Source organism: Phoca vitulina, unplaced genomic scaffold (genome assembly GCF_004348235.1).
Source record: "Phoca vitulina isolate PV1807 unplaced genomic scaffold, GSC_HSeal_1.0 scaffold21, whole genome shotgun sequence".
NCBI lineage: Eukaryota > Metazoa > Chordata > Mammalia > Carnivora > Phocidae > Phoca > Phoca vitulina.
In genome coordinates, this window is record NW_022589724.1 from 11,594,251 (window position 1) to 11,619,992 (window position 25,742).

Below are 25,742 nucleotides of genomic sequence, written 5' to 3' on the forward strand. Positions count from 1 at the left end.
TTCTCAACAGAAACAGAAACAGAAATAGGTTTCTTCTATTAAAATTACATTAGGATTATTTTGGTTGCAGTTTAAGGACTCAAACTCATATGAGCAAAGCCCCCCCAAAGGGTGAATTTATTAATTTAAATAACAAAGAAGTCCAGTAGATAGACCTGGCTTTGCACATTATTTCTTGTTCACTGCGCATAAAAGCTTTCAACAGCCCTGGCTTACCTGCTCCTCACGGATGCTGATCTAAGAAGGAAGAGCTTATTACAAAAGGTCCAGGAAAACATACAACCTTGGCCTGGCCAGTATGAGCTATAAGCCCATTTCTGAATCAATCACTATGGGTAGGTAGTAGAGGTGTTCTACATGGAAAATATTTGCAATTTATATAACAGACAAATGACCTAAATTTTTTATAGTGAGCATACATTAAAACTCCTATAAATAAGAAAAAGAAAAATGACCTAAGAAGAATACAGACAAAAGCCACAGAAGAGGAAAATGAGTAACAATAAAAATATGAACAATTCTCATTAACAACAGTATTCAGTGAAATAAATGTAAATTAAAACAATGAAATACTATTTTTACTCTATTCAAATGTAAGAATTCAAAGGCAAATGTTGATGACAGTGTGGGGAGATGGGGCCTCCCATACATTGCTGGGGAGTAAATATACCATCATATATCCATACTTGAGATGACTCTGTTGTCCACAGAAATAATGGGTAGTGCAGTATGTGCTAGCATGGTAAAGTCTCCCAGACAGATTGTTCAGTGGGAAAAGGCAATTCACACAGTAGAATGTTTTGGAAGCTGTGGAGTTGCACCTTTAGGAGAACTTGCTGCAAGGAATGTGACTGGCTCACAGCCCACAGCTGCCAACTCCAGGGACTCATGAAGCCAAAGAATGAGGGTACATCAACACAAGGCAAAAAATCTTAAGCAGTGTGGTAAGTTCAGTGACAGCGATGTGCATGATACAGACACAGACATGGACACAGAGACACAGATATGTGCGTGCCCAGAGGAGGCAAACCCAATGCAACTTTGGGAAGATATGGGACTTTGGGTCTGGGGTGGCTCCCAGGAAGGATGATGATAAAGCTGAGATGTTAACTGGGTACAGAGAAGAGGAAAACACTCCAAGCGGGAAGAACAGCATGAGCAACTCATGGAGGGAAGAAAGCTGTGCACAGGGAACTGACAACAGGTTGCTAAATACTAAACTAGAGGCTTGGATTGCAACAGATGAGGCAGCGAGATAGGCAGAGTCCAGCAAGGCCTCCTTTGTCATCCTAGAGAGGCTGGAATAGGTTTGCATGTGGCGAGAAGCCACGGAAGGCTTTGGAGCAGGAGAGTCCATCTGAGAAGAGATTAGAGGATAATAAGACACAGGTGAGAACAGACAGGACGCTGTCGCTGTCATTCAGAGAGGGCGAACGTCTGGAAAGGACTTTGGGATAGTGTTATACTAGTTGGAATCAATGGAGGGGAAGAAATCTAGGAGCGTGGAGTTGGTACCATCTGTAGGAATTGGTAATGGGCTGGAAGTAGGAGGTGGGGTGAGAGATGGGGAGGAGCCCGATTAGAGACACCCAGGGTTCTGGCGTGAGGGCAGAGAGGTGGTGAACTGAATCAGATCAGGAAACCTATACCTCAGGGAATACAGTGATGGTTGCAAAGGCATCTGGTATTGTCCTTCTGCCACCGTCTTAAAAGGGATTCTAAAGGGATTTTCTTTCCCTTGTTCCTCCAGCACTACACTTGCATTACTGGCCTAAGTGGATACTCACCAGCTGGCCGTGTCCATCACTACAGCCAAGTCTGAGAATTCCCGAGTATACTTAGAGCCTGTGGAGCTGCTGACACAAACAGTCATTAGCAGACGACCCTTTTGTAACCAACTATGCTTTAAAATGTAAGCTGTGGGGGCATTTTGCTTGCATTGTCCAGAAGGAACTTTCTCCTGCCTGAGCCTGGATTAATCATGAGAGAGCTCGTCAACATTCCACTGGTACATATTCTTACTTTGGTTGCCTTCAGCGGGACTGAGAAACTTCCAAAAGGTTTGTTTCAGGAATCTTGTCTTCTTGTTGCCTTGTCACAGTTCTAGTGTGTGTGTGTGTGTGTGTGTGTGTGTGCACGCGCACTCTGAACACAACCGATTCATATATTGATGGCCTTGGGTGTTACTTGGTGAAGTTGGGGTACAATGTATGGAGAGGGAGAAAACTGTTCAAGTAAGCAGTTGCTTGATGGTCTCATTTCTACCAGCATCCCTCCCCCGCTTAAGTTCTGCAACAAGTTTAGCCACACAGTACAGGCGGAGCCCTCACTTGTAGGGAACCATCAGCAGGTAGACTGTACGTTATCAAGGTCCGTTTTGTTCGTGTGTGTGTGTGTGTCAAACTTCAGGGTGGTCTAAAGATGATGAAAACTTTCTCACATTAGGTTTGCCAGGAATATAATCAACCCTACTCCCAGATGTCCAGATTGTTTGCTTCTGAACAAAAATCATTGCCATTTTCAGTTTCAGTTTTGCAAGATTCTGAGTAAATATTTTAGTTGCTAAAAATTGGAATTAAAGAAAGACTCACACCATTTGCCTATATTATAAAAGCCTGAAGACAATGAGTTCTCAATAACTTTGAGGTTGGAGGCATGATTTGGCTTGGCAAGAGACTGTGAAAGTTTTTTTCAGAGCCTTTGGAATGTACCGGAAATAACACCACCTCAGGGAAAGGAAAGCAACTTAAGAAACTGACAGACACCTGTTGCAGTAGCAAGAATGTCCACAGTGATGTGGTTTCTGGCCAGTGTATTATGAAACTGAGACTAGTGTATTTCAAATCAGGAAGAAAGACAGGAAAATATGTGATTTGCAAAGTGACTGAGGGCTTCTTTGAAAATTTTTTTAAAGACATGAGTAAGATTGATATCAGTTAAAGGGTTTTCAGATTAAATGTATTAGAGTAAAAAGAATTTTGTTTTATGATACTCTCGAATTAATTATTTTCCCCTCTACGTTACTTTCCCAAAGAACTGAACATGTTTGTATTGTGTAGATAAGTGAAGGTAGTATCTGTATGTAGATGGGAAATGTAGCTTTAGATTTTGTGGTTCACTAGAATTCCAGGAGCCACAAGGGCAAGACTGCTAATGAGATACAGCTTTCCTCACAAACAATCTGATTTCATAGATTCATGTTGTTTTGTTTTCCTTTTTTATCTTACACAAGCAGAAAGGTATCTTCAGATGTATTTAAACGTTTAATCGCCAACAAATACTTTAGGGTATCTCCAGATAAGGAAGAATCTAGATCTTTTCAAACAGCTAATAATAGACAGACTTAACATTGGCTTCAGATTATTTTAATACTTCCTGATCATACAACGGATGTCCGGTAAGGTAGCACCTGAATGTTCACACATACGGATTGTGACAAGTCTTACTTGTGCTATTCTAAACCACAAAGTTACATTAAAATGACATGGTTAAATGCTAAAATTCACTAAAATTCAGTCTCATAAGGAGCAAAAAATTAATTTTGATGGTTCACATCAGGATTTGGTACAGAAAAAAAAACCTACTTCTCCATATAAATAACCCCTAATTTATATTCTAGAAAGAAACGATTTATAGTTTCCAGACTTTACAGGTAAAGCCCTTAATTCAAATGCACACTATCTCTAGTTTGAGAAATTCAAAATATGGTGATATAAAGATACAAAGCCAAAAATCCTGGCTTTTAGATAAAATGATCAGATTATTAATCCAAATTTATTTGTTTGTAACTTATTTACTACTATAATTAGATTATAAAATCAAAAAATTAAAAGAATATTTTTGCCCGGTCTCCTGTATTTATGGCAAAATTTAAACTAGTATGAACTTAACACCAACCCTAGCCAAGAATACCAGGCCTAGTAGAACAAACATCCATTAACTACACACACCTGCTCTGAGAATAAACATCATTGTCAGAATTCATGGAATATACTGGCACAGAACCCACAAAAATATGCTATCATTTTAATACTACGAAAAGTAATAAAGATGTTCCACACAAACTATCTCATAGTTACTTTCTCTATTCTTGACAGAGAATAAAAAGAGTTTTTTAGATGGATACCTTTGTCCTAAGTCCTTTATCATGAATGAATCAAGAAATCTGCACAATAATGTGTTACAAAGTAGACGGACAGATTTTAAATAGTGCAAGAGTAATTAGTGGATTCTTTTCTAACTGTCCATATACCATTGTCTCAATAAAATTAGTAATAGACTTTGTAGAATTAATAGTTTATTGTTTTAATTTTAGTTTGAGATTCCCCATGTTCAAAGACAAGGGGAAAAGTCACTTGTTCTGAATCATTCCAACTAGTGATACTTAGAACGATGAGCTCAATATCATAACCCACAAGTAGGAGAAATTTACCAACCTTCAGGTATGAAAGTACCCAACATTTCATTGAATACTTGCCTTAACCACATACTTCACTAATATTTAGTGCTTTATCAGGGAATATTAAGTGTGTGGTGGGATTTAAAGTCTGTAGGAGTATAGGAGTTCATGGAAGCAGCTCTAAGTGTGTTTATTACGCACAAAGAACTCCTGTCCAAATGCCACTTTACTCCCATACCTAGAGGTTTCTGAGTCTAAGTGATATATCTTCAGATATATTTGAGTAATTTCCTCTTCTGCATCGTATGTACACAAAGACAGGATTCACAGATTCAACATATGACTAGGCACAGCTGTCACTGAAATCCAGGACACCGAGTCCTGGATGAATATTGACGTGCACTGAAAGAGCAACTCCTTGCGTGTTTGCTTTAAATACTACTGACCTTAAAGAACAGAAAGAAGGAGCAGAAATGTCAAGATTTCTGCCACATTTCCAGAGTAGGAGGCAACTTCTCAGTGAAATAGGACTTAAGATCATGGGAGAAAGGGACAAGTGAGGGACCCGAAGGATGTGGCCCCATTCAGGAAAGCGAGCAAAGGAGCAGACCAGAGAATGCAGAAGAACTACATGGGCCATGCTGAGGACCCAACTGGGCTTGGGGAAGGAGCCTTTGTCATGGCCTTAATTTGCACCACTGTTTTCACTTCATCTAACAATACTATATGCACATAGGAGCAGCGAGGACAGCTGGTTGGATTAGTTCAAGGTTGGTGCTCCCCGGGGTTGATGCAGCTAAAGGACTAGAGAGTAAGGGAGCTGAGATTATGTGGCAACATACCGTGCAGTCTAGGATGAATAATGAAGGCAGTGAAGTGAGGACATTTAAGGCCTGGAAGAGAACATTAAGTTCAAGTTCCTTTTCCTAGTCTCCAATGTCTTTCCATGTGTTTTTAGGGACAGCAGGTAGCCTCTGTGAGCCTCTGTTTCCTCATGAAATGAAGACGTGCATAGTAGTGTTCAAAATATAGCATTATATACTATGCTAAGGACTGTCAATGATTGGGGAAATGTTCATCCTTGGGTAACACGCACATTTTAGATTGGTCCCTACAAAACTATGTCTTAACCCAAATGAATTCCCCCAGGAGAGGCAATTTCAGACATTCTAACTCCTACCAGCCTGTGGCCAGTACCATTCCTGAAGACAAGGACAAAAGTGTGTTCTGTGATAAAGAATGAATGATACCACATTAATAAGTGACTGAGATTATCAACGAAGTTTACAAACTCCAAAGGCATCATCATAAAAAATAACTTGCATTTTATTATATCACCAGTAGAATAAATGTGTCAGTGTCTAAGCTAAATGATGAGCAATACTGAATATCCTCTTTCTTTGGGGAATCTGAAAAGTTTCCAGCACCAAAACGTGTTTTCTCATACTGAAAAAACAATACTGTATTCATGACGTTAGAAAAAAAAAACATGAATATATCCCAAGTCTGAGCTCTAATTTTATTAAAACAGAAAGAAGCAAATACACCTGGCTTCTTGGTTTACTCAGTCATTTGGTCGTGTTAATCAACAACTATTCAATCAGAAGCTGGTATGCCAATGGCCATGTGGTTGGGCCCATAAAAGGGTAATGTCATGTCCTTCTCATCAAGCAGCTAGGATTCAAGTTAAGCTACTCTTTGGGTACAGGAAAGTGTTGTGCTCATTTTCATGTATTTGTTATTCATGTGGTCCTTGGATTGAGGGAAGAAATAGTGCCCTAGTTCAAACAGACTCCGGCTGAGATGAAAGCTGAATAAGAGAATGAAAGTAAACAGGAGACAGTCTGCTGAGTCAACAAATATCATTAAATACAACGATGTGATTTTGTCTGTAATGATTTGAAAGTGGATTTGTTTGGATAATTTTGAAAGATGGGCAAAGCGAACTTAACCAATTATATCCTGCCTATACAAATTGATATTAATGTAAATCTTATTTTTCCCTTTGTCTGTGAGTAGTATTAGGCTGAAGACATGGAATAGCTTAGTGTTAAAAGATAGGAACTTTAAACCAACCTTCACCTTGAAGTTCAGCTCTAGAACTTCCTACTTTCATTATGTTTAGACAAGTTATTTAACCATTCTTAGCCTCCATTCCTCATCTACAAATGAGAATAATAATAGTATCTACCTTTATGTTTGTTGTGATAAATGAGATAATGAATGAAAAGTATAATGCATGGCCCATGGCAGGTTCTTGATATTGGATGCTAAAATTATTAAAAAACAGAGTCAAACTTGACCCAAGACTGCCATGCCACTGTACATGATGGGAGGGTGTTAATCTAATAAAGTTCTTTGTAACACCTCATGTATGTCTCCATAAATGTCAAGACATTGTAACATTTACTTCCTTGATTTTAACTTATCTCAACAGTTTGTAAAAGTATTAATAGTATGTCTATTACCTCTGTCACTTTGGAAGTATCAAGTGAGAAGAAACTAATGAATCAAGTTTATTTTATAATAATACATGGCCATGAAGAATGATTTTGAAAATATAAAATATAGAAAAGCTTACAATAGAAAAAAATCATCCCAACTTCCAAGACTACTAATGTGTTGGTATATTTTCTTCCATTTTTTTTCTATGTATCATAAAAAACTGTTTATACAATTCTGCTACCTGCCACTTCTACTTAACATGAATGCATGAGCATATTCTATTATCTATACTCTTTAAAATACCATTTGCAGTGACTGTGTAAATAATACACTGTTTAGACAAGAGTTGCTGATATATGTTTAATATCCACCTCTCTGAGACAAAAAAAAGGCCCTCATCTGTTGCATTTGTTGATTCCGGTAGTGTAAATATTCCAACCACAGTTGATTTCAAGCTAACGACGAGTACTGAATTGGAAAGAGATGTGCAGTAGCATGCCTTTATACACTATTTCTACTATACAGATACATTGGATGTAAATTACTTCAAGAGCGTAGATAATAGTGCAGTGTAGTAAAATAATTAGGAAGTGATCCATTTTGAGTATTATTACTTTGTTTTTGACATGATTTATTTAATTATAAATTTTTTATTTCAATTTGTTAACAAGCAGAGTTGACACCCAATGTTAACATTAGTTTCAGGTGTACAACAGAGTGATTCAACTTCTCTATATGTTATGCTCTGCCTGGCACAAGCGTAGCCACCCTCTGTCACCTAAATTTATATAACTTAGTTTTTAATAATGGTTCTATTTAACAGTCGTCTCACAAAATTCTGGAAAAATTAGCACTAGGCTCTGTCAGGCAAGCCAGGACCAGCCAGCTCCAGCAGACCCCAGCTAGAAGGCAGAACTGGGTGCCGAAACTTTCTTCCACTTCAGCATGATTAGTACAATTTAGGACGATTAATCTGTTTTGTACAGTGAAGGTCATCTAATGTGCCTTTCCATCTTGAGATTATTTCCTTGGGACAGAGTCCCAGATGTAAATATTAATGGTAAATTTGGTCATCCAGAGACCAGGAGAACCACTGAACTGTTCAGGCTTCTGTTTCTAAATTACCAAATCAAGTAACACACAGTGTTCCATATGGGCAAAGGCCAATTTTGAATGCTTCACGTATATTCATTTAATGAACCCTCCTGATAAGCCTCTGTGGTGGTTTTATTATCCTCTCCATCTACAGCCGAAGATGCCGAGGCCCTGGCTGAGTGACTTGGAGCGGGAAGTGACAGAACAGGGATTTGAACTTGAGCCCTATGCTAGCGCCTCTCACTCTTTGGGCGCTCAATAGTCTTTCCTTTTAAACAGTGAAAGCATTCAGTGGGGGGATGGGGTCGTCGGGGGATGGGCATTAAGGAGGACACGTGATCGGATGAGCACTGGGTGTTATATGCAACTAATGAATCGTTGAACACTATATCAAACACTAATGATGTACTATATGTTGGCTAATTGAATTTAAATTAAAAAAATAAAAAATAAATAAACAATGAAAGCATTCAAAATGATCAATTCACCTTTGGGCCCATCATTATCTGCATCCAACAAATTTAATAAATATTCACTGTTTTTATTTCTTAATATCTGTATTATTATACAGTTGATAACTTATTTCATCCATGGGAACCTTCACGCCTATGTATAAAAGATGTCATTTCACCTAAAAATTCTGCTCTCTTATTTCAGCTATTCTCTTCCCACCTTTAAAAAAATATATGCCTTTTATAAAGGCCTCGGAGATACAGTTCATTTAAACATCACATCAGTCAATGTGCTAACCCTGGGGATAGAAAAAGGTCTAAGACATGGTCCCTGGCCCCAAAGCTCAAGATTTTTACAATTAAGTATGGGACAAAGACATAAACAGATCATTTTAATCGCACCCCTGTGACAAGTGCTGTAAGAGTGGCATTTGCAGGATGACCTAAGGTTCAGAAAAAGGGCATTTGGCTCTGTCTAGCAAGTCTGGGAAATTGGGAGAAGATGCTGCTTAAACTGGATCTTAAGAAAAGAACACCATTAAGGAGGAAGATGTGGGCCTCATGGGACACTCGAAAGCACCGTGTTCCCTTACTCTCGGCCCATGAGTTTGTCTCTGAGTTTACTGAAAAAAGAAGGTTCGTTTAGATAGTGGATGCATGTTTTATGGCCAATGTGCCAGTTTGTTTTCATGAAGCTGTCACCCCCTACCCTCCAGCTAAAATATTGTTCACACCACTTACTTGGCTGTCACGTGTACCTTGCATTTTAACTAAAATGACCATATAATTTATTGTCCAAAGTCAGGCACTTTTGGAGTAGAGGGCACTATCAATAATTGTGCCAGGAGAGCAGGCATAACAGACTATTTAACTGATCGTTTTATTTATCTATCCATCCTCATTATCTAGATTGTGGCAGAGATGGGTTTTACACATCTTTGTTGCTTCTAGTGAACCTGGTGCTTGCTACATGGAAAACAGTAAATAAATCTCTGCTAAATAATAATAACGATAACAAAGTGGTAATGATAATTATTTTAAATAAGATTATGCAATGGGGTAGATTTCCAGACCCACCCAAATACAGGTGTTGGCATTTTGCCACACCATCCAGCCCTTGAGATGCCCAGGACCCCACCCCGTTTGCTTTGGTGGATTCACAGGTTTCCTTAACCATTAAAGAGGGGTGCATCCCACTCCCAACCTGCTCTCTTCCTTCTTAACTTCTTTGTCCTCCTAACTCTTATAATCCAAGTGACCCTCATTTCATAGAGGGACAGGAAGAGAGAAAGGACCATGTCCCAGCCTCTCCTCCTGTTGTCTTTCTTTTCGTGGAACACACACACACACACGCACACACAGAGGCACATACACAAACAAACAAAACAACAACAAAACACAAAAACAAAAACAAAACCAGCTTTGGGATATAACTCACATACCACGCACCTTACCTACCTAAAGTATACAATTCACAGAGTTGTGCGTTTATCATCAAAATCAAGCTGAGAACATTTTCATCACACCTACAAGAAATCCTGTGTCCTTTAGGCACTGATCACCCCCTAACCCCTCCATTCTCCCCCACCCCGGTCCTAGGCAGTCACTAATGCATTTTCTGACTACAGAATGGCCCATCTGGACATTTCATATAAATGGAATCATACAGTATGTTGTTCTTGTGGCTGGCTTCTTTCACTTAGCTTATTGTTTCCAAGGTTCATCCATGTTGTGGTAAATATTGGTACTTCATTCCTTTTTATTGTCAAATAATATTCCATGGTTCAGATATACCCATTTTGTTGACCCATTAATCTGTTGGTAGACACTTGGGTTGCTTCCACCTTTTGGCTATTGTGAATAACACTGCTATGAACACAGTTGTATAAATATCTGAGTCCCTGCTTTCAATACTTTTGGGTATATATCCAGAAGTGGAACTGCTGGATCATATGGTAATCTTAGGCTTAATTTTTTGAGGAGCCACCATATTGTTTTCCACAACAGCTGCACCATTTTACATCCCCACTAGCAATGCGCAAGGGTTCTAATTTTTCCACCTCCTCGCCAAGTAAGTGGAATGTTGTAGATGTCAAGTGGTATCTAACTGTGGTTTTGGTTTGCATTTCCTTAACAGCTAATGATATTGAGCATCTTTTCACATGCTTATGTCTCCAACACAAGTGAAATTTATACAAACTCTTTGAAGAAATGTCTATTCGGATCTTTGCCCATTTTTTATTTGGATATTTTGTCTTTTTACATATTCTTTTCCTAATTTACTCACATGCAGATCGGAATTCTTTGTAAATCTGATGAAGCTTGAGCTTCAAAGTCTTTTAAAACCCTCAGTGGGCTCTAGCAATGTGCTCATATGAACATATATTATTATGAAATTTGGAAAAAATTGTCTTTAAACAATTGTTACGACCTCTTTCCACTCTGATTCCCTTTAGTCACACTTCCCTTCAAGTTGATTTGTGTTGGGTGGCCACAGATATATTGTATGTATAATTTTATATTATTTTCCTTAAGGTGTGTACCCAAATTACATAACTTTGGGCTTCACAAAACCTGGATGTGCCCCTACTTATATAAAATAAATTCCTACTCTCCTGAGAGCCTTCTCTTTTGATTCTCAAATGCCTAGTTTGAAGTAGAAACAAAATTCTCTACATAAGATCTTCCTTCCTTTTGGCAACTTTCTGCTACGGGGAAATATAATTCTCATTCAGGTACATGGTTGCCTCTGACTGCTCACAGAGGATTAGTAAACAGCATTCTAGGATGTTCTCACCTGATGTCTCCTCTCCTTGTAGCTCCTGTCATCACTACTCCTCTAGAAACAGTGGATGCCTTAGTTGAAGAAGTGGCTACGTTCATGTGTGCGGTGGAATCCTATCCCCAGCCTGAAATTTCTTGGACCAGAAATAAAATTCTCATTAAGTATGTATTCTGCCTTTTTCTGTTAAGAATACACACTGCTGCCTTGCAATTTAACTTTGTCATAAATGGAATCACAGCTCTTGGTAGTACAAAAGCTCACCTTGTAGAATATGAAAAATGCAAATGTCCTCATTTTATAAATGTAAGATCTGAATGTCAGTGAGGTTAAGAGAATTGCCCAAAGCAAAACCGAGACTTCGCTGACATGGGGACATGTGGGCTATTTCTAGGACGCCATTAGGAAATACCATGACATCCTCGGTCTGGGGGCACAGAGCACATGTTTCAGGACATGCTGGGGAATTAACAGGGACCAGACTTCTCTCCTCTACTTCTACTACCCCAATCAGGTAAAGTATGTTGTCTAGGAACCTGACCTCTAGGTCACCGTAACTTTTTCTTTTGAAAGTCAGAAGGGGTTCCTGGTATATAATGAGGCAGCCTCTCCAACAGATAAAATTCCCACTTGACGTGAAAAGGTCATGCTCTCTTTTCCTCATTTACAATAGTTATCTGATCAAAAACACTGTAAAAAAATCTCTAAGGCAGGGAACCTGGCTTCCCAGCAGGCAATACAGCTTTGCACTAGGGCCAGAGTGCTTATACTGGTAGCCACAGATGGAGGTCCATGAACTTGCATGAGGAAAAGTTACGTCTTTATTTGTACTAAACCCTAATGAAATTTAGTGTTTCCTTCTATGATACATGTTGTAATGTGGAAAATTACCCTGTGCTGTGGTCACCTTCAGGTTGTCTCCCAGGCAAGCTATTCCCAAAGTCCTGTGATAAAAAGGCTCAAAATAAGATGCCTGAAATACAGTTGACCAAATCCATTTAAAATAAAATAAAATTTAAAAAAATAAAAAATATAGAGAGACAAGGAGAAAGAAATGGGATAAATTAATGTACTTAGGAACCTTGGTTCACTCAGTGTTTCTATGTCCAGTCTCTCTTGTGCCTCAGACTTCCCCACTGCATTGTTCTTACAAAGACCAGTATGGAGGCTGAGCCACAGATGGAAGGTGCCTGAAGCTAATAACATATCCTTGCTCTGTTGGAAAGATGTAAGCACATTTGGCCATGACTCTAGCTTGCCAATGAGCTTGCTGAACAGCCGTGGATTTTAAGTGTGTTTCTTGGGTAGAGTTCATGGGACCATAAAGGGACCACATATTTTTTTTTTTGAGAGAGAGAGAGAAAAAGTGAGCGAGCAGGGAGGGGCAGAGGGAGAGAGAGAATCTAAAGCAGGCTCCATGCCCGGCACTCAGAGCCTGACATGGGGCTCAATCCCACAACGCCAAGATCGTGACCTGAGCTGAAATCAAGACTCAAACACCCAACTAACTGAGCCACCCAGGTGCCCCAAGGGACCACATTTTATGTCACCAATGGGTGGTTGATTTAGGGATGACAGAGCTGTCAGTCTAGAGGTGGCATGATTATAAACTTGTCTTTCCATCCCTTTCTACTCGAAGCCATAATCTTCTTTGTTCCATCATATTTTCTATTTATTCCATCAATCTTTGGCAGGTTGCTATTTTATTTACTGCCTATATTCAACACACCTTATCAGCTCTCCCTGTGTTTCACAAGTCACTCTCCTGTCTTCCTCTAACATGAGTCATTGTGCCAATATCTCCTAAGCTATTAGCTTTACGTTTTACATGCTCCACATTTTCATGAGTTTTATCTATTATTTATGTCTTTGTCTTCTATAGTAAAATAAATAAAATAATGTCTTTAAATAATACAGAAAAACTTCATTGTAAATATGGATCATGAATCACAGTAGTCATAAAAGAACCTGTGAAGTTATCATGGAAGTTAGATAGCTTTGTATTACATTACAGCTGTTGCATATATCTTCACGTATTTATACCCTTCCCTACTTTGAAATTATAATAGTTGTTAGATAGTCAACATTCAGTATTCAAAGGTCGATGTTCAAAGACTACTCTCCCCACCACAGCCCTCTAACTTGTCTGGGAAGGAAGTTTGATGCCTGCATCATAAATAGCTTTGAAAAATACGGCCCTATGATCCTCTCGTATGTTTATCTCTCAACATTATAAGGAGATGAAGAAATGAAAGAGTTTTTTTTTAAATTACACAAAGAAAATCAGCATTATAATATATATAATTATAATATATTATATATAACATATATTATATATTTATTCATATATATTTATTTATATATAAATAATATAAGCTTATGTTAATTTGGCTTGTAATACTATGAATAAAATCACTTAATACATCTGAATCTTCCCTTTATTATAAGACAAAAATGTTACAAATAAGTAAGAAGTAAATGGAGCTATAGGTTTGAATAGCTAGTTGATAGTCAAAGAATCTGTGAAATAGGAGAAACTACATTTTGAAAATATATTCCAGTGCCCTTTGAGGAATAATGAATACCTGGACACAGAAGAAACCTGAAAAGCACTACCTCAGCCAGGTGATGAAGGTCAATAGCAACAGTGAAAAATGACATTGATAGCATACCCTTGCTATGATGTGATGTGGCACTCTGCTTTTGTGATCTTCCTCCCAAAAGCCATAAACCCAGTTTTATCATGATAAAAACATAAGGCAAAGTCCAGCAGAGGGGCGTCCTACAAAATACTTGACAAGTACTCCACAAAATAGTCAAGGTCATCAAAAACAAGGAAAGTCTTAGAAACTGTCACAGTCAAAAAAAAGCCTACGGAGATATGACAAATAAATGTAATGCAGTGACCTGGATGACATCATGGAACAGACAAAGACATTAGGTAAAAACTAAACAAACGTGAATAAACTAAGACTTAGAGAAACTAGTTAATACTGTATCAATATTGGTTCATTAATTGTAACAAATATACCACACTAATCTAAGATGTTCACAATAGAGGAGACTCATGAGGGAGGTATACGGAAAGTACTATCTTTTCAATTTTTCTATAAATCTAAAAGTGTTCTAAAAAATTCTATTTTAAAAATTATAAATACTTGAATATTCCTCACAATCCACAAGCAATTTACTCTAATTAAGCAACAATGATGCAAGAGCTTATAAATCTTGAACACTTTATATTTCACAGAGTGGCTAGACTCTTGGTCCACAAGTACATCTGTAAAATATTCCAATGTTCATATTTTTCCACGAACACTTACACAGAGCAAAACAAAACAAAATCAACAAAATTACATGTGAGTGAGTCTCATGGCTTGCCATAATTATTTATTGTGAGTTAGTGAACTACCCAATGATTACACTATCCTTAGTCACATTAGACCAAAATCTACCATGCATCTTTTGGTTCCTCTTCAAGATCAGTATACAATGGTAGTCACCTGTTGAGATTAGAACATCAAGAATCCACTTCCTTTCCCATTTTTTGTTTTCACATTAGTTCCCTATTTCTACTGTAACAAATGACCAAAAACTTAGTGGCTTAAAATAATAGAGATTCATTATTTTACAGTTTGGGGAGTCAGAAGTCTGAAATAGGTCTCTCTGGGCTAAAATCCAGGTGTTGACAGAGCCGCATTCTTCCTGGTGGCACCAGAGAAGAATCTGATTTCTTGCCTTCCCCAGCTTCGAGAGGGCTACCTGCCTTCCCTGGCCCCTTCCACCACTTTCAAAGCCAGCAATTCCATCCCTCTGCCCTCTACCACCACTGTTGCATCTCTTCTCATTCTTTGGGTTCCCTCTACCATCTTTCAAGGACCATCATGATTATATTGGGCCAAAGTGCACAAGCCATGATACTCTATTTTAAGACCCTTGGTATCTATAAAATCCCTTTTGCCCTGTAAGGTAACATATTCATGGGTCCTGGGGATTAAGACATGGATTTTGAGGGGAACATTTTTCTGCCTAATGTATACATTTTGCATAAAGAATCTTTATTTGGTCATAAAACCTACTTTTATGTTGATGCTTCCCCTCACATTTTTCTGTTTCCCCAATTCCCTTCTCAACAAACAACATGTAATTTAATGAGATAATGTATGTAAAACATCTATTTTTACAGTTTGAAGCAGTTTTGCTTCCTTATATATTCCAAGGAACTAGAACTGTGCTTGGCACTTGTCAGGCACTCAACAAATACTTGTTTAATAAATGAATGCTCAGTTAATTGTTAGTTACTTCTATAAATATTTAGTTCTTCCCGCTAGTCACATTTATGTGTGTGTGTTCATTCCCTGGCCGCTACTTTCCAGTAATTACGGGGAGAAAACTCATATGTCTTGGTAGTAATATACTTTCCTGAATAAAGTAAACTTTACGTTTGGACTTATCAACAGACATCACCTTTTGAAAGCATTCTGGAGGGACTCAGTGGTGCTTTGATTATTGGAGTCTACGGAAGATTAGAATGCAATGTTGGCTTTAAATTACCAACTAAGGTTATTATTCAGAACTCATTCAACTTTCCTTTTGCTTTTTTTTTTTTTATGTAAGAATTTTTATTACAAATAGTTATCAATATTTACAATTCTATTCTTATTTTATTTATAATTCTATCCTCTATAGTCTTAACTTTCTCTGCTTCTGAGAGAAATATGCTAAAATACCCCACTCTGATTCTATTGTATTTTTCCCTCATAATTCTCTTAGTTTTTGCTTTATATTTTTCAAAGTCATGTTGTTAAATGCATAAAGCACGTAGTATTACTTATTTTGCCTCAATGTTTTCTTTTTTTTTTTATTTTTTTTATTGTTATGTTAATCCCCATACATTACATCATTAGTTTTAGATATAGTGTTCCACGATTCATCGCTTGTGCATAACACCCAGTGCTCCATGCAGAACGTGCCCTCCCCAATACCCATCACCAGGCTAACCCATCCTCCCACCCCCCTCCCCTCTAGAACCCTCAGTTTGTTTTTCAGAGTCCATCGTCTCTCATGGTTCTTCTCCCCCTCCGATTTCCCCCCCTTCATTCTTCCCCTTTCCTTTTGCTTTTAATCTGCTTCCTCCATTGACAAGTCATCTGTTTTGATTAGTTAATCATAGCCGAGAAACATCACACAGGAGGTCCTAACCTGCCATTGCTGTCTGTGACCTGCAGGCTCTTTGACACCCGGTACAGCATTCGAGAGAACGGGCAGCTCCTCACCATCCTGAGCGTAGAAGACACTGACGATGGCATCTACTGCTGCACAGCCAACAATGGCGTGGGGGGCGCCGTGGAGAGCTGCGGGGCTCTGCAAGTGAAGATGAGTGAGTGGGAGAGAGCCTCTGCTCGTGATGTTAAAGCTGACCTGGTATACCCCGGAGCAGGCAGTAAATAGAGCCTCCTGCACACCTGGAGGTTCGGCAGCCAGCCAAGTTCAAGTCCAAAACACAACCTTGAGGCAGTGAATTCTACACCTTGTATTCCTGTCCTCAACTACAGGCAAGCCCAGTTCTCTAGCCTCTCCTGTTTTCTTGCCTGTCCACAGTGCCTTCTGCTCCATCCTGCCTTCTGCCACCAGGCAACCTCCCTCTCACATCTTCTCCCTGCACCTTTAAAACAGTTCCAACCAGATGCACTTTCTATCTCTAACCTCTTTGCAGACACTTCTATCCTTTTGCCTTATTTCAAACTTGGTTTTCTTGGATGACTTTTCAAACTTGAGTGGCTTTTCTGCTTCACTGGAGGCTGTTTATTTTTCCCCACTTTTCCTGTCTACAAGGCTAGCAAGGACCCCTAGCCCCCTTTCAAGCCATTACTGCTGTGCAAAATCTTTCCTCTCATGAGGACATGTGCCATTCTGACCATTCTCTCCTGTACATCTATTCAAGTCACCTACTCACTCCTAGGCACTCCCCTCCTGCCCCTCCAACATCTACCAAAGACTTTGATTCCAGACTCATTATCTTTCTATCCATCCCTACTCCTGCCACCATCCTAAGGGATTTGAACAACCATGAAACAGCCTCTGCCATTTCATCCTTACAATTCCTGATCTCTACAAGTCCAGTGATATCTGCCTTAACTGTTTATCAGTCAACCCCATCAATGACCTTGTCACCCCCAGGAAATGATCTGTATTTAAAATTGTAAGCTCCAGTATGTCATACTCTGAACACGGACACTTCTATTTCTCACTCTGTCCCATGAAGAAAACACTTTCCCACACTCATCATGTGCCTCCAGAGAGAAGGCACAAACTCTGTCTCTTCCTCAGCTAAGAACAGAGTCCAGCTCTCTCACTCCCTTACTCCCACTATACTGCCATCACCAGCGTGCTCACGTTCTCCTGCCCTTGACTCCTCCATTCTCCCACCCACTGACGCCCAGTCGGGACTTCCTCAGTTCTCTCTCCACTGGGCTTTCTCTCCTCCCTGGTGTTCTATCATCCAGCACTCTTACCAGCACCCTCAAATCTCATGACCTCCTGTGCTGGAAGCCCTAGCTGCTTGTAGACTGTCCACCTTGTCATAATGTAACCTTTATTTTCTTCTCTCTGACACCACACTGCTGATGGCAAAAATCACAACATGCGGGTGCCATACAAAATCAGCGGGGTCCTGTTCCACCTGGGAACTTTTTTATTGCAAGTTTTGTTGTTAGCTCTGATTGTGATCACTATTTCTTTTATCTTTTACTTTTCTACTTTGTGGTCATTGTTTTGCTGAAGGAAGTCATTTGCTCCTTCTTTTCAAAGTGTGAGCATGTGATTGTATAAAATCTAAGGATGCATTTTCTGAATCTTTGCATTGCTGTAAGTCTCTACTTTGCCTTTATTCCTGGATAATAATTTGTCTAGGTACAGACGAGAGTTTAAAAAGGCTCTTCCCTTAGCTTTTATTAAACAATTATTCACTGTCGTATGACATTCCACGCTGCAGCTGAGAAATCTTTTTCTTATTCCTGTAGGTAAGTCTAGTGTTTATCTTTTTTTAAAATTTTAGTATTTTCTCTTCATTTCTAGAATTCATAAATTTCTCAAATTCATAAGAATATGTTAGGTGTGGTTTTCTTTTATTATTCCTACTTAGTGTTAGGTGGGCCTTTTGAATCTAAAACCAAAGTTGTTTTTTGAATCTGAAACAAAAGTTTTTTTTTTTCAAAATGAGATCTACTTTTTTCTATTTTTCTTCCTCTTCATTTTATCTAATTCTTAAACTTTTAATTAACAAATGTTAGATCTTTTTTTTTCCATTTTTCATGACCCCAATATTTTCTCATACTTTTTCTACCTTCTTGGAGATTTATTTAACTTTTCCTTCCATATCATGAACTCAAGTCTTCAAGATGACCATTCTACTATTCTGCCCTAATACTGTGTACTTTGATCTTAAAAACCCATATTTTTAATTTCTAGGAATTACTTCTCTGCTTCTTTTTTTTTTCCAAAGCAAATTCTGTGTTTTATGATGCAATATTTGCTCAAGCCTCTATAAGGATATCACTAATGTATTTTTATTATTTTTTTTTAAGATTTTATTTTATTTTATTTGAGAGAAAGAGAGCATAAGCAGAAGGGAGGGACAGAGGGAGAGGGAGAAGCAGACTCCCTGTTGAGCGGGGAGCCCGACGTAGGGCTCAATCCCAAGACCCTGAGATTATGACCTGAGCCAAAGGCAGACGCTTAACTGAGTCACCCAGGCGCCCCAACTAATGCTTTTTTTTTTTTTTTTTAATAATCTTCCATTTCTTGCTTTCTGTTCTCTTCATGATTAAGTTTTGATTTCCTTTTGGTTCCTTTTTTTCCATGTTCATGTTTTTTCTCAAACATCTACTAATCTTTTATGTTTGATCGTACTTATAAATGAAGTCCTACAATCATTAGAATAGGGATGTAGAGGGGCTAGTGGGACATTGTGTGGAAGCTGGTCTGGGGTTCTGTGAGTGGGTAGGGGTGTACCCACAAGAAAGCTTTCTTTCAGCATATGGGCAGTGAGGAAATCAAGTAAGGAAACCTGAATGTTCTCCTTTGCTAAATAATGAAGGCTTGATTCTGAAGACAGAGCACATTTAAGTATTTCACTATTTTGTGGGGCTACCTTTCCTTTGAACATTTCTCATATTCTCTCTGGCACTAAATGTTCTTTATTTTGGATCTATCCTAAATCTTCTCTTCTTTTCTCCACATTCTCCTTAGGAAAGCTCACCCAGTCATGTGGGTATACACAGGTCTGGCCATCCCAATTGCTAACATTTTGGAATGCTCCCACACTGCTTGGTAGAGACCTCCTTCCTGAGACCCCCAAGACCCTGGCCTCCACCACTACTCCACTACCCTCGGATCTCTCCCAGGAGCTCCCTCCCCCAAGAGGTCCATCAACTAAGGGTTCCATGCTGGCATAGCATGATGTTTCCAGCGTCCCACTTTAACATGATGGCCAGCTCAGATGGGCCAGTGGTCATGGCTCCACCTGAAGAGTCTTCCCTTACAGTGGGGAATCCATGACTCAACATCAATGCTTAACTCATTCCCACGTCACTTTAGCTTCAAGTTCCCACAAGAGTTCTCCTCACCTCTCACCCAACAGATGACCAAGACATCTATTTCACTGAGAAGACAGGAGTCATTTGCTTTAAACAAAAGTTATTTGCTTAAGACATTTGGCATAGGGATCAGTTCAAGGAACCCAAGGGAAGGAATGGATAACACTCTCTTGGCCTAGGTCATAGGAATATCAACTCTTAAGCTAAGCTTTTGCCAGCAGCTGTATGATAACCCAACTCACAACTGAGGTGCCTGGCCATCATCTAAATGTGGGTGTTCACTGTTGTTGATGAGGAGATGTGTGTAATTTAGATAGTGGGCAAAGTGACAAAGTTAATATTTTCCTATAATATGTTTAAAGCCTGACTTGTAATTTTGCCATAATCCAAGATCATACCAACTCTAAATGGCAATAATTGCCTAGATTAAACATCAAAAGACCATGCAGTCTTTGCAAATATCACTCCCAACCACCACTAACCGCCACATGCACAATTAAAATGGGAGGAAAACGTCCTTATTTCACACTTTTCTCCGTCAAAGTAACACACTGATTTTAGCACACGACCTGAAAGAAATAAAATGTATCCATTTCTCAGTAGTCTCTCCTGCAAAGACAGGTCTCTGTTTTGTATCTGTAACATGAGATTCCTAAGGAAATAAATGTTTTCATTATTTATGAATGTTTCAAGTAGTAAAATAACAGACTTCCTGAACTTGTCAATTCTTCTATACATTAGATTTAATAACTTCCTCTGAAAGCTTACTATTGGAGAATAAACAATAGCTGGCATAAACTATTTCTTCTGACAGAATTAATTTAAAAGCATATCACAGAACAGTAAATTATAAAGTTTGCTTCACAGAGTACAGTTATTCTAAATTGTATGACAGAATTTCTCCAATTACTGATACAATAACGTCTAGTTTACTTTCTAGAGGATAAATGTATCTAATTCTTAATCACCAAATTTAAGAGTCAAAGTGAGACTAAAGGGAAAGGGAAAGCATAACTCAGAGTTATATAAAAAATAGATCAAATATCTCTTAAATGTTTTTGTGTCTGTTGGTATGAATTAAATGATGTTGAATTGTTACCATGACAGTTTATTTTAATCAACTTTTCATTAACTATCTTTTAAAGTGAAGAATACTATGACTTCAAACTCCTAATATGTTTCATGAATTTGTGTTTTTCAAATAAGATATGAATAAAACAGAGATAACCTAAACTTTGAAAAATTATTTCTGTCTGATATCCACTCAAAATCTGTCTTAGCATTTGGTAAATCCTGTAATGCAATAAATTATTCTTAAAGTGAATATTTAGACTTAAATAGAAAAGAAAAAGTTTAATGCAGCCATATTGCCTTTTTAATTTTGAATTTTTGTTTCCCTTTAGAGCCAAAAATAACTCGTCCTCCCATAAATGTAAAAATAATAGAAGGATTAAAGGCAGTTCTACCATGTACTACAATGGGCAATCCCAAACCATCAGTGTCGTGGATCAAGGGGGACGGTGCACTCAGGGTAAGTGATTATTATGAAAACATGTCTCTACAACTTGTTTTCAAATACAACAAATCTTTGCAAAGTCAGTTACATGATCACAAATTTCTAGTATAAAATTGTTCCCTTATATAACATTTTAACCAAACTTAAATATTCCTCTTCCCATACACACCAACTATAAGGCATTCTGGTTGGGGTTGGCTAGGGAAAAAAAGATGGGAACCAGTTGTTCTTTAGAGGGATGAAAAAGGAAGAAAAGCAAAAGCAAAGCTAGAGTGTTTCTTTGTCAATTGGTTGGTTAGTAGAACCATTTTATTTTCTGACACTGGATCTTTGAGACACGGGAGATAAAAAAGATAAAACTAAAATCCAGATCTTAGACCCAACAAACAGTTTCTGGGAGGAGAGTGGGAAAGGAGGTTTGGAAGGCAAGGAATGAGAACTCTGGAGTCAAGTTAGAGCACAAACATCAACACTGGTGAACAAACTCCCTGACAAATACCTCAGTCACAGAACAGTCAAATTAAAAATCTATTATATGCATGTTTATTTTATATTGCTTTTGTATCTCATACCTACATTTACTGGTAATTGATCACACTGCATCATCACTGTCACCTACTAACTGTGAACTCAGTGAGGTTTCTCATCTTACTATGCTCAGAATATTCCACAGAGAATATGTAGGTGTTGATATATGTCAATTAACTGAAATGAAGTATAATATCGATTAGCTTTGTTTTATTTAAAATAAAACAAATAATTTTGTTTATGATAATCTATATGATAATCTATAAATGATATTTTTGATGATAGCAGCGATGATGATGACCTGATGAAGTAAGGCAATGATATCTTGATAAAGCCATGGACGTTTTAAAAATCATGTCCCTATCCTTGGCAGGAAAATTCCCGCATTGCAGTTCTTGAATCTGGGAGTTTAAGGATTCACAATGTGCAAAAGGAAGATGCAGGACATTATCGATGTGTGGCAAAAAACAGCCTCGGGACGGCATATTCCAAATTGGTGAAGCTGGAAGTTGAGGGTAAGGAGTTGCATTCCTTCCCATTACGGTGCTATTAGAAGGGCCTCACGTTCTACTGTGAAGGCTGGACATTAGCTTGCAGAGGCAGACATGTGGGTAGACTAGTTCCCTTAACTGTTCCAGATACTAAAGCACAAGGTCAAAACTCTGAAAAGAAAAATTAAGAAGAGAAAGAAGTGTGCCCTAGTATAATAGGTCATATTCCATCTATTGCCCACAATCACTGGTAATTTTGACCAAAACAGACTAAATTCACTAAAATAGTAATACAGTAAGACACCAGTTCAGAACTTCTATTTGACAATTCTCCCTTGCTTATAAAATTTGAAAACCCTCATTTTCTCTTTTTCAGTAACTTTCTTCAGATTGTATTCTATCACAAAGGGTTGAGAAAAATAAAATACTGACTCAAAATGTATAACTAAAATATTTATTAATTAATAAAAATATTCCTAGTTCTGTGAGTTACATTGTCAAAATACTTTTCATTTTTTAAAATGTTCTTTTAAAGTCAACCAATTCAGCAGCTAGTTGTAAAGGTCTTCACTGAGAATTCAGAATCCAGATAGGGCAAGGTGTTCTACCCATTTGACTGTCAGATCCTTCTTGATCTAAAATCACATCACATTTTGCTTAAAAATAGAAACTACCAGCATGCCTGTGCTCGGTGAGCAAACTAAGTACAAAACTCTTTCCAGCTCTTCCTGTTCTATGCTGTAGAATTAATCTCTCTGGCTCCCAGTTCTCTCATCTGAAAAGTGGGATTTGTTACAAGTATTCAGTGAGGTAAGGTGTTGACAGGTAGCTAGCAGAGGGCCTGACCCTTTGTAAACACTCACAGTGTTGACTATAAGAATCATCACCTATTTTTCTGCTTTTCTCTTATCTGATTGATAAAGTATTTGGGCTTTCTCACACTGGCCCACATTATAGTTCAATTGGGAGAGACTTCGGGAGTTCCCCATAGCGTACTTTGACTCCATCCTACTCACTTAAGCCCACATCTCTTCCTTCTCAATCATATAGTTTTCTATTAGCTCCTTTTAGATTATTTTTATTTCCTAGGCAGGCCTTCCTCTCATAACATTAATAATCTCCTTTCCTACATCTGCTTCTAACGTAACATCTTTATTACGTCATTGCATCAGTTGCTCATAGAATCTCTATTAACTCCTCATAGAAAAGAAAGAAGTTGATGGGAATAATGGCTGTCAGATGTAAAAAAAAAGATATATTTTCAGCATAGTTGCTATAATTTAGTATTTTCTGCATTAGCAATGGTATTTAAAGCTCAGTATGCAATACCCAGTTGATGTGACTTACTCAGTGAAAAATAAACATACAAACGCACTCAATCACACATTCGGACACTGACTATCTGCCTGGATTCAGTGTTTCCTTGAACTGTACATGGAATAATACAGAATGAACGTTATCCATTTGTACATAATATCATAAAGATTTTCCTCTTCAAGATATTAAATATAAGCCCTCTGTATTATAATACAGAATGCTGATAGTTTATAGGTCACTGTCTTCATAGATATTGAAAATATTTGCTTTAACACTGACTAGAGAAAATGAACACAAATCACAGTTAGTTGGGAGTCCAATTACACAGCTTGGTCTTGCTTTGCCATTTAATTTTGCATCACACCTATCAGTAAAACTGAATACTGTCTTCTTTCTTCTTAACACTTAAATGGTCATGCTCATTGCTTTAACAGTTAATGTATACGGAGGTGTTATAAAACTCACTAGTATTGAGAGCTCATAATATCATTTAAAGTTACTCTAACAGCAGGTAAAATGATCCTTTTAGCACCCATCTATTTCTACTCCATTTTGGTCCCTATTAAAGCAGCCAATATATGTGAAAATTTGTGACAAGCTTAGCACAGTGGCTGGTACATAATAAACATTTAATAAATGGCATCAATTATAATCATTACTATTAGAGCATTAAAATTGTAGCAAATCTGTGTGGCTTCTCTTGAAGTTCTGAAAGGCTGGCTTCCACTTAAAGAAATAGTTAAGGCATTTCCACAAGATATAATGCAGACATGATCTATTTAAAGGAAGGGCCAATTTAACCAACAATTCAGAACAGGTGAAAAACCAACTGAAAAGCAACTGGCACAACCCCGAATGTGTCTGTAAAGACCTACTAACTGGGCAATAATGAGGGCTGAAGATAAAGCTGGGCCATAGTCAGTGAGGCAGATGAGCATTTGTTATGCATTGTGTAAGTAACTCTGAAAATTAGTCTGAGCAAATTAGAATGAGAACTCCATAATGTCATTCAATGCCAGGCTATATGTACTGCACGTGGTCATGCCATGGAAAAGTTGTCTGCCATTGCTAGCTTCTAACGGGGAGAAGCATACCAATTGTGGATGATCTTAGGTGCTGTAACAAACGTGAAACAGCCTTCAACACAAAAGTTAAGCTCCCTTTCTAGATCACCATCCTCAGGCTGCTGGACCTCTGGAATGGCAACATGAAGACAGTCAACTTTTCTGTCTTATCTTAAAAGGTCCAAACAGTGACATATAAAATTACTAATGAAACCGTCTAACTCAAGCGTAGCCAAACATGGATGTTCTTCCAAAAGGAGGAGCAATGGGATGGCTAACATTTTAAAATGCTACATGCTTACATGGATTATTTTATTGAATCCTCACGAACAGTCGGTGAAGAAGGTCCTATCATTGTGCTATTTTAAGAAACTAAGAGAGAGGACAACTAACTCACAGAGGTGTCTAAGACATTGAGTAATGCTAAATACTGTGTACTCTATTAAGGAACAGATAATCATGTGCGACATTGCCAAGAGTAGTGTCAGAATAGGGGTGAGAGAAAAAGACAAGAGAATATAAATGATGGAGAATGGGAGCTGAAAAAAAGAGACAGTAGGTATCAACAAATTTTTTTCAATAAACTTGGTAGAGAAAAGGGAAAAATCAAAAAAGTGAGCAGTAGCTAGAGGTATATATGGTATATAGGTAATGTTGTGCAAGATTTTTCTTTTAAAAAGATTAAAATGTTAAAAAACTGAAAATGTTAAAATATGAATGAGAAGAGGCTCAGAGAAAAGGACATTTAAATATAAAGGAGAGAGGTAGACTATTCAAGGGAATGCGGTACTTGAGAAGGCAAAAACAGTGTATCGAGGGGACAAATAAGAGTGATAAACCCTATGCAGAGGGTGACCACTTATCCCAGTTTGCCCAGGACAGTTCTGGTTTACACCTGTTGTCCTAGAATAATTATTAATAGAATCCTCCTTGTACCTTCAAAAGTATCCAGGCTTCAATGACAGATTATATGATCACTGTACTTAGGAAGAAGGAACTTCCTTCCTTGTAATAGGAAGGAGAAAGGGGGTATATTCCACTATAAACGAGTTAATG

The 25,742-nt window shown here is 38.0% G+C and overlaps 1 protein-coding gene across 5 annotated transcripts in view; it reads left to right on the top strand.

Moving 5' to 3' along the window:
* The first annotated feature begins 1,981 nt into the window (after nt 1–1,981).
* MUSK (muscle associated receptor tyrosine kinase) overlaps nt 1,982–25,742 on the top strand; it is an 87,070-nt gene continuing 63,309 nt past the window's right edge. For all 5 annotated transcript variants that reach the window (XM_032418753.1, XM_032418756.1, XM_032418754.1 and 2 more), the window contains exons 1-5: nt 1,982–2,060; nt 11,211–11,337; nt 16,402–16,553; nt 21,174–21,301; nt 22,188–22,329. In XM_032418753.1, coding sequence (XP_032274644.1) covers nt 1,982–2,060; nt 11,211–11,337; nt 16,402–16,553; nt 21,174–21,301; nt 22,188–22,329 — 628 coding nt within the window. The remainder of the gene's footprint in view (nt 2,061–11,210; nt 11,338–16,401; nt 16,554–21,173; nt 21,302–22,187; nt 22,330–25,742) is intronic.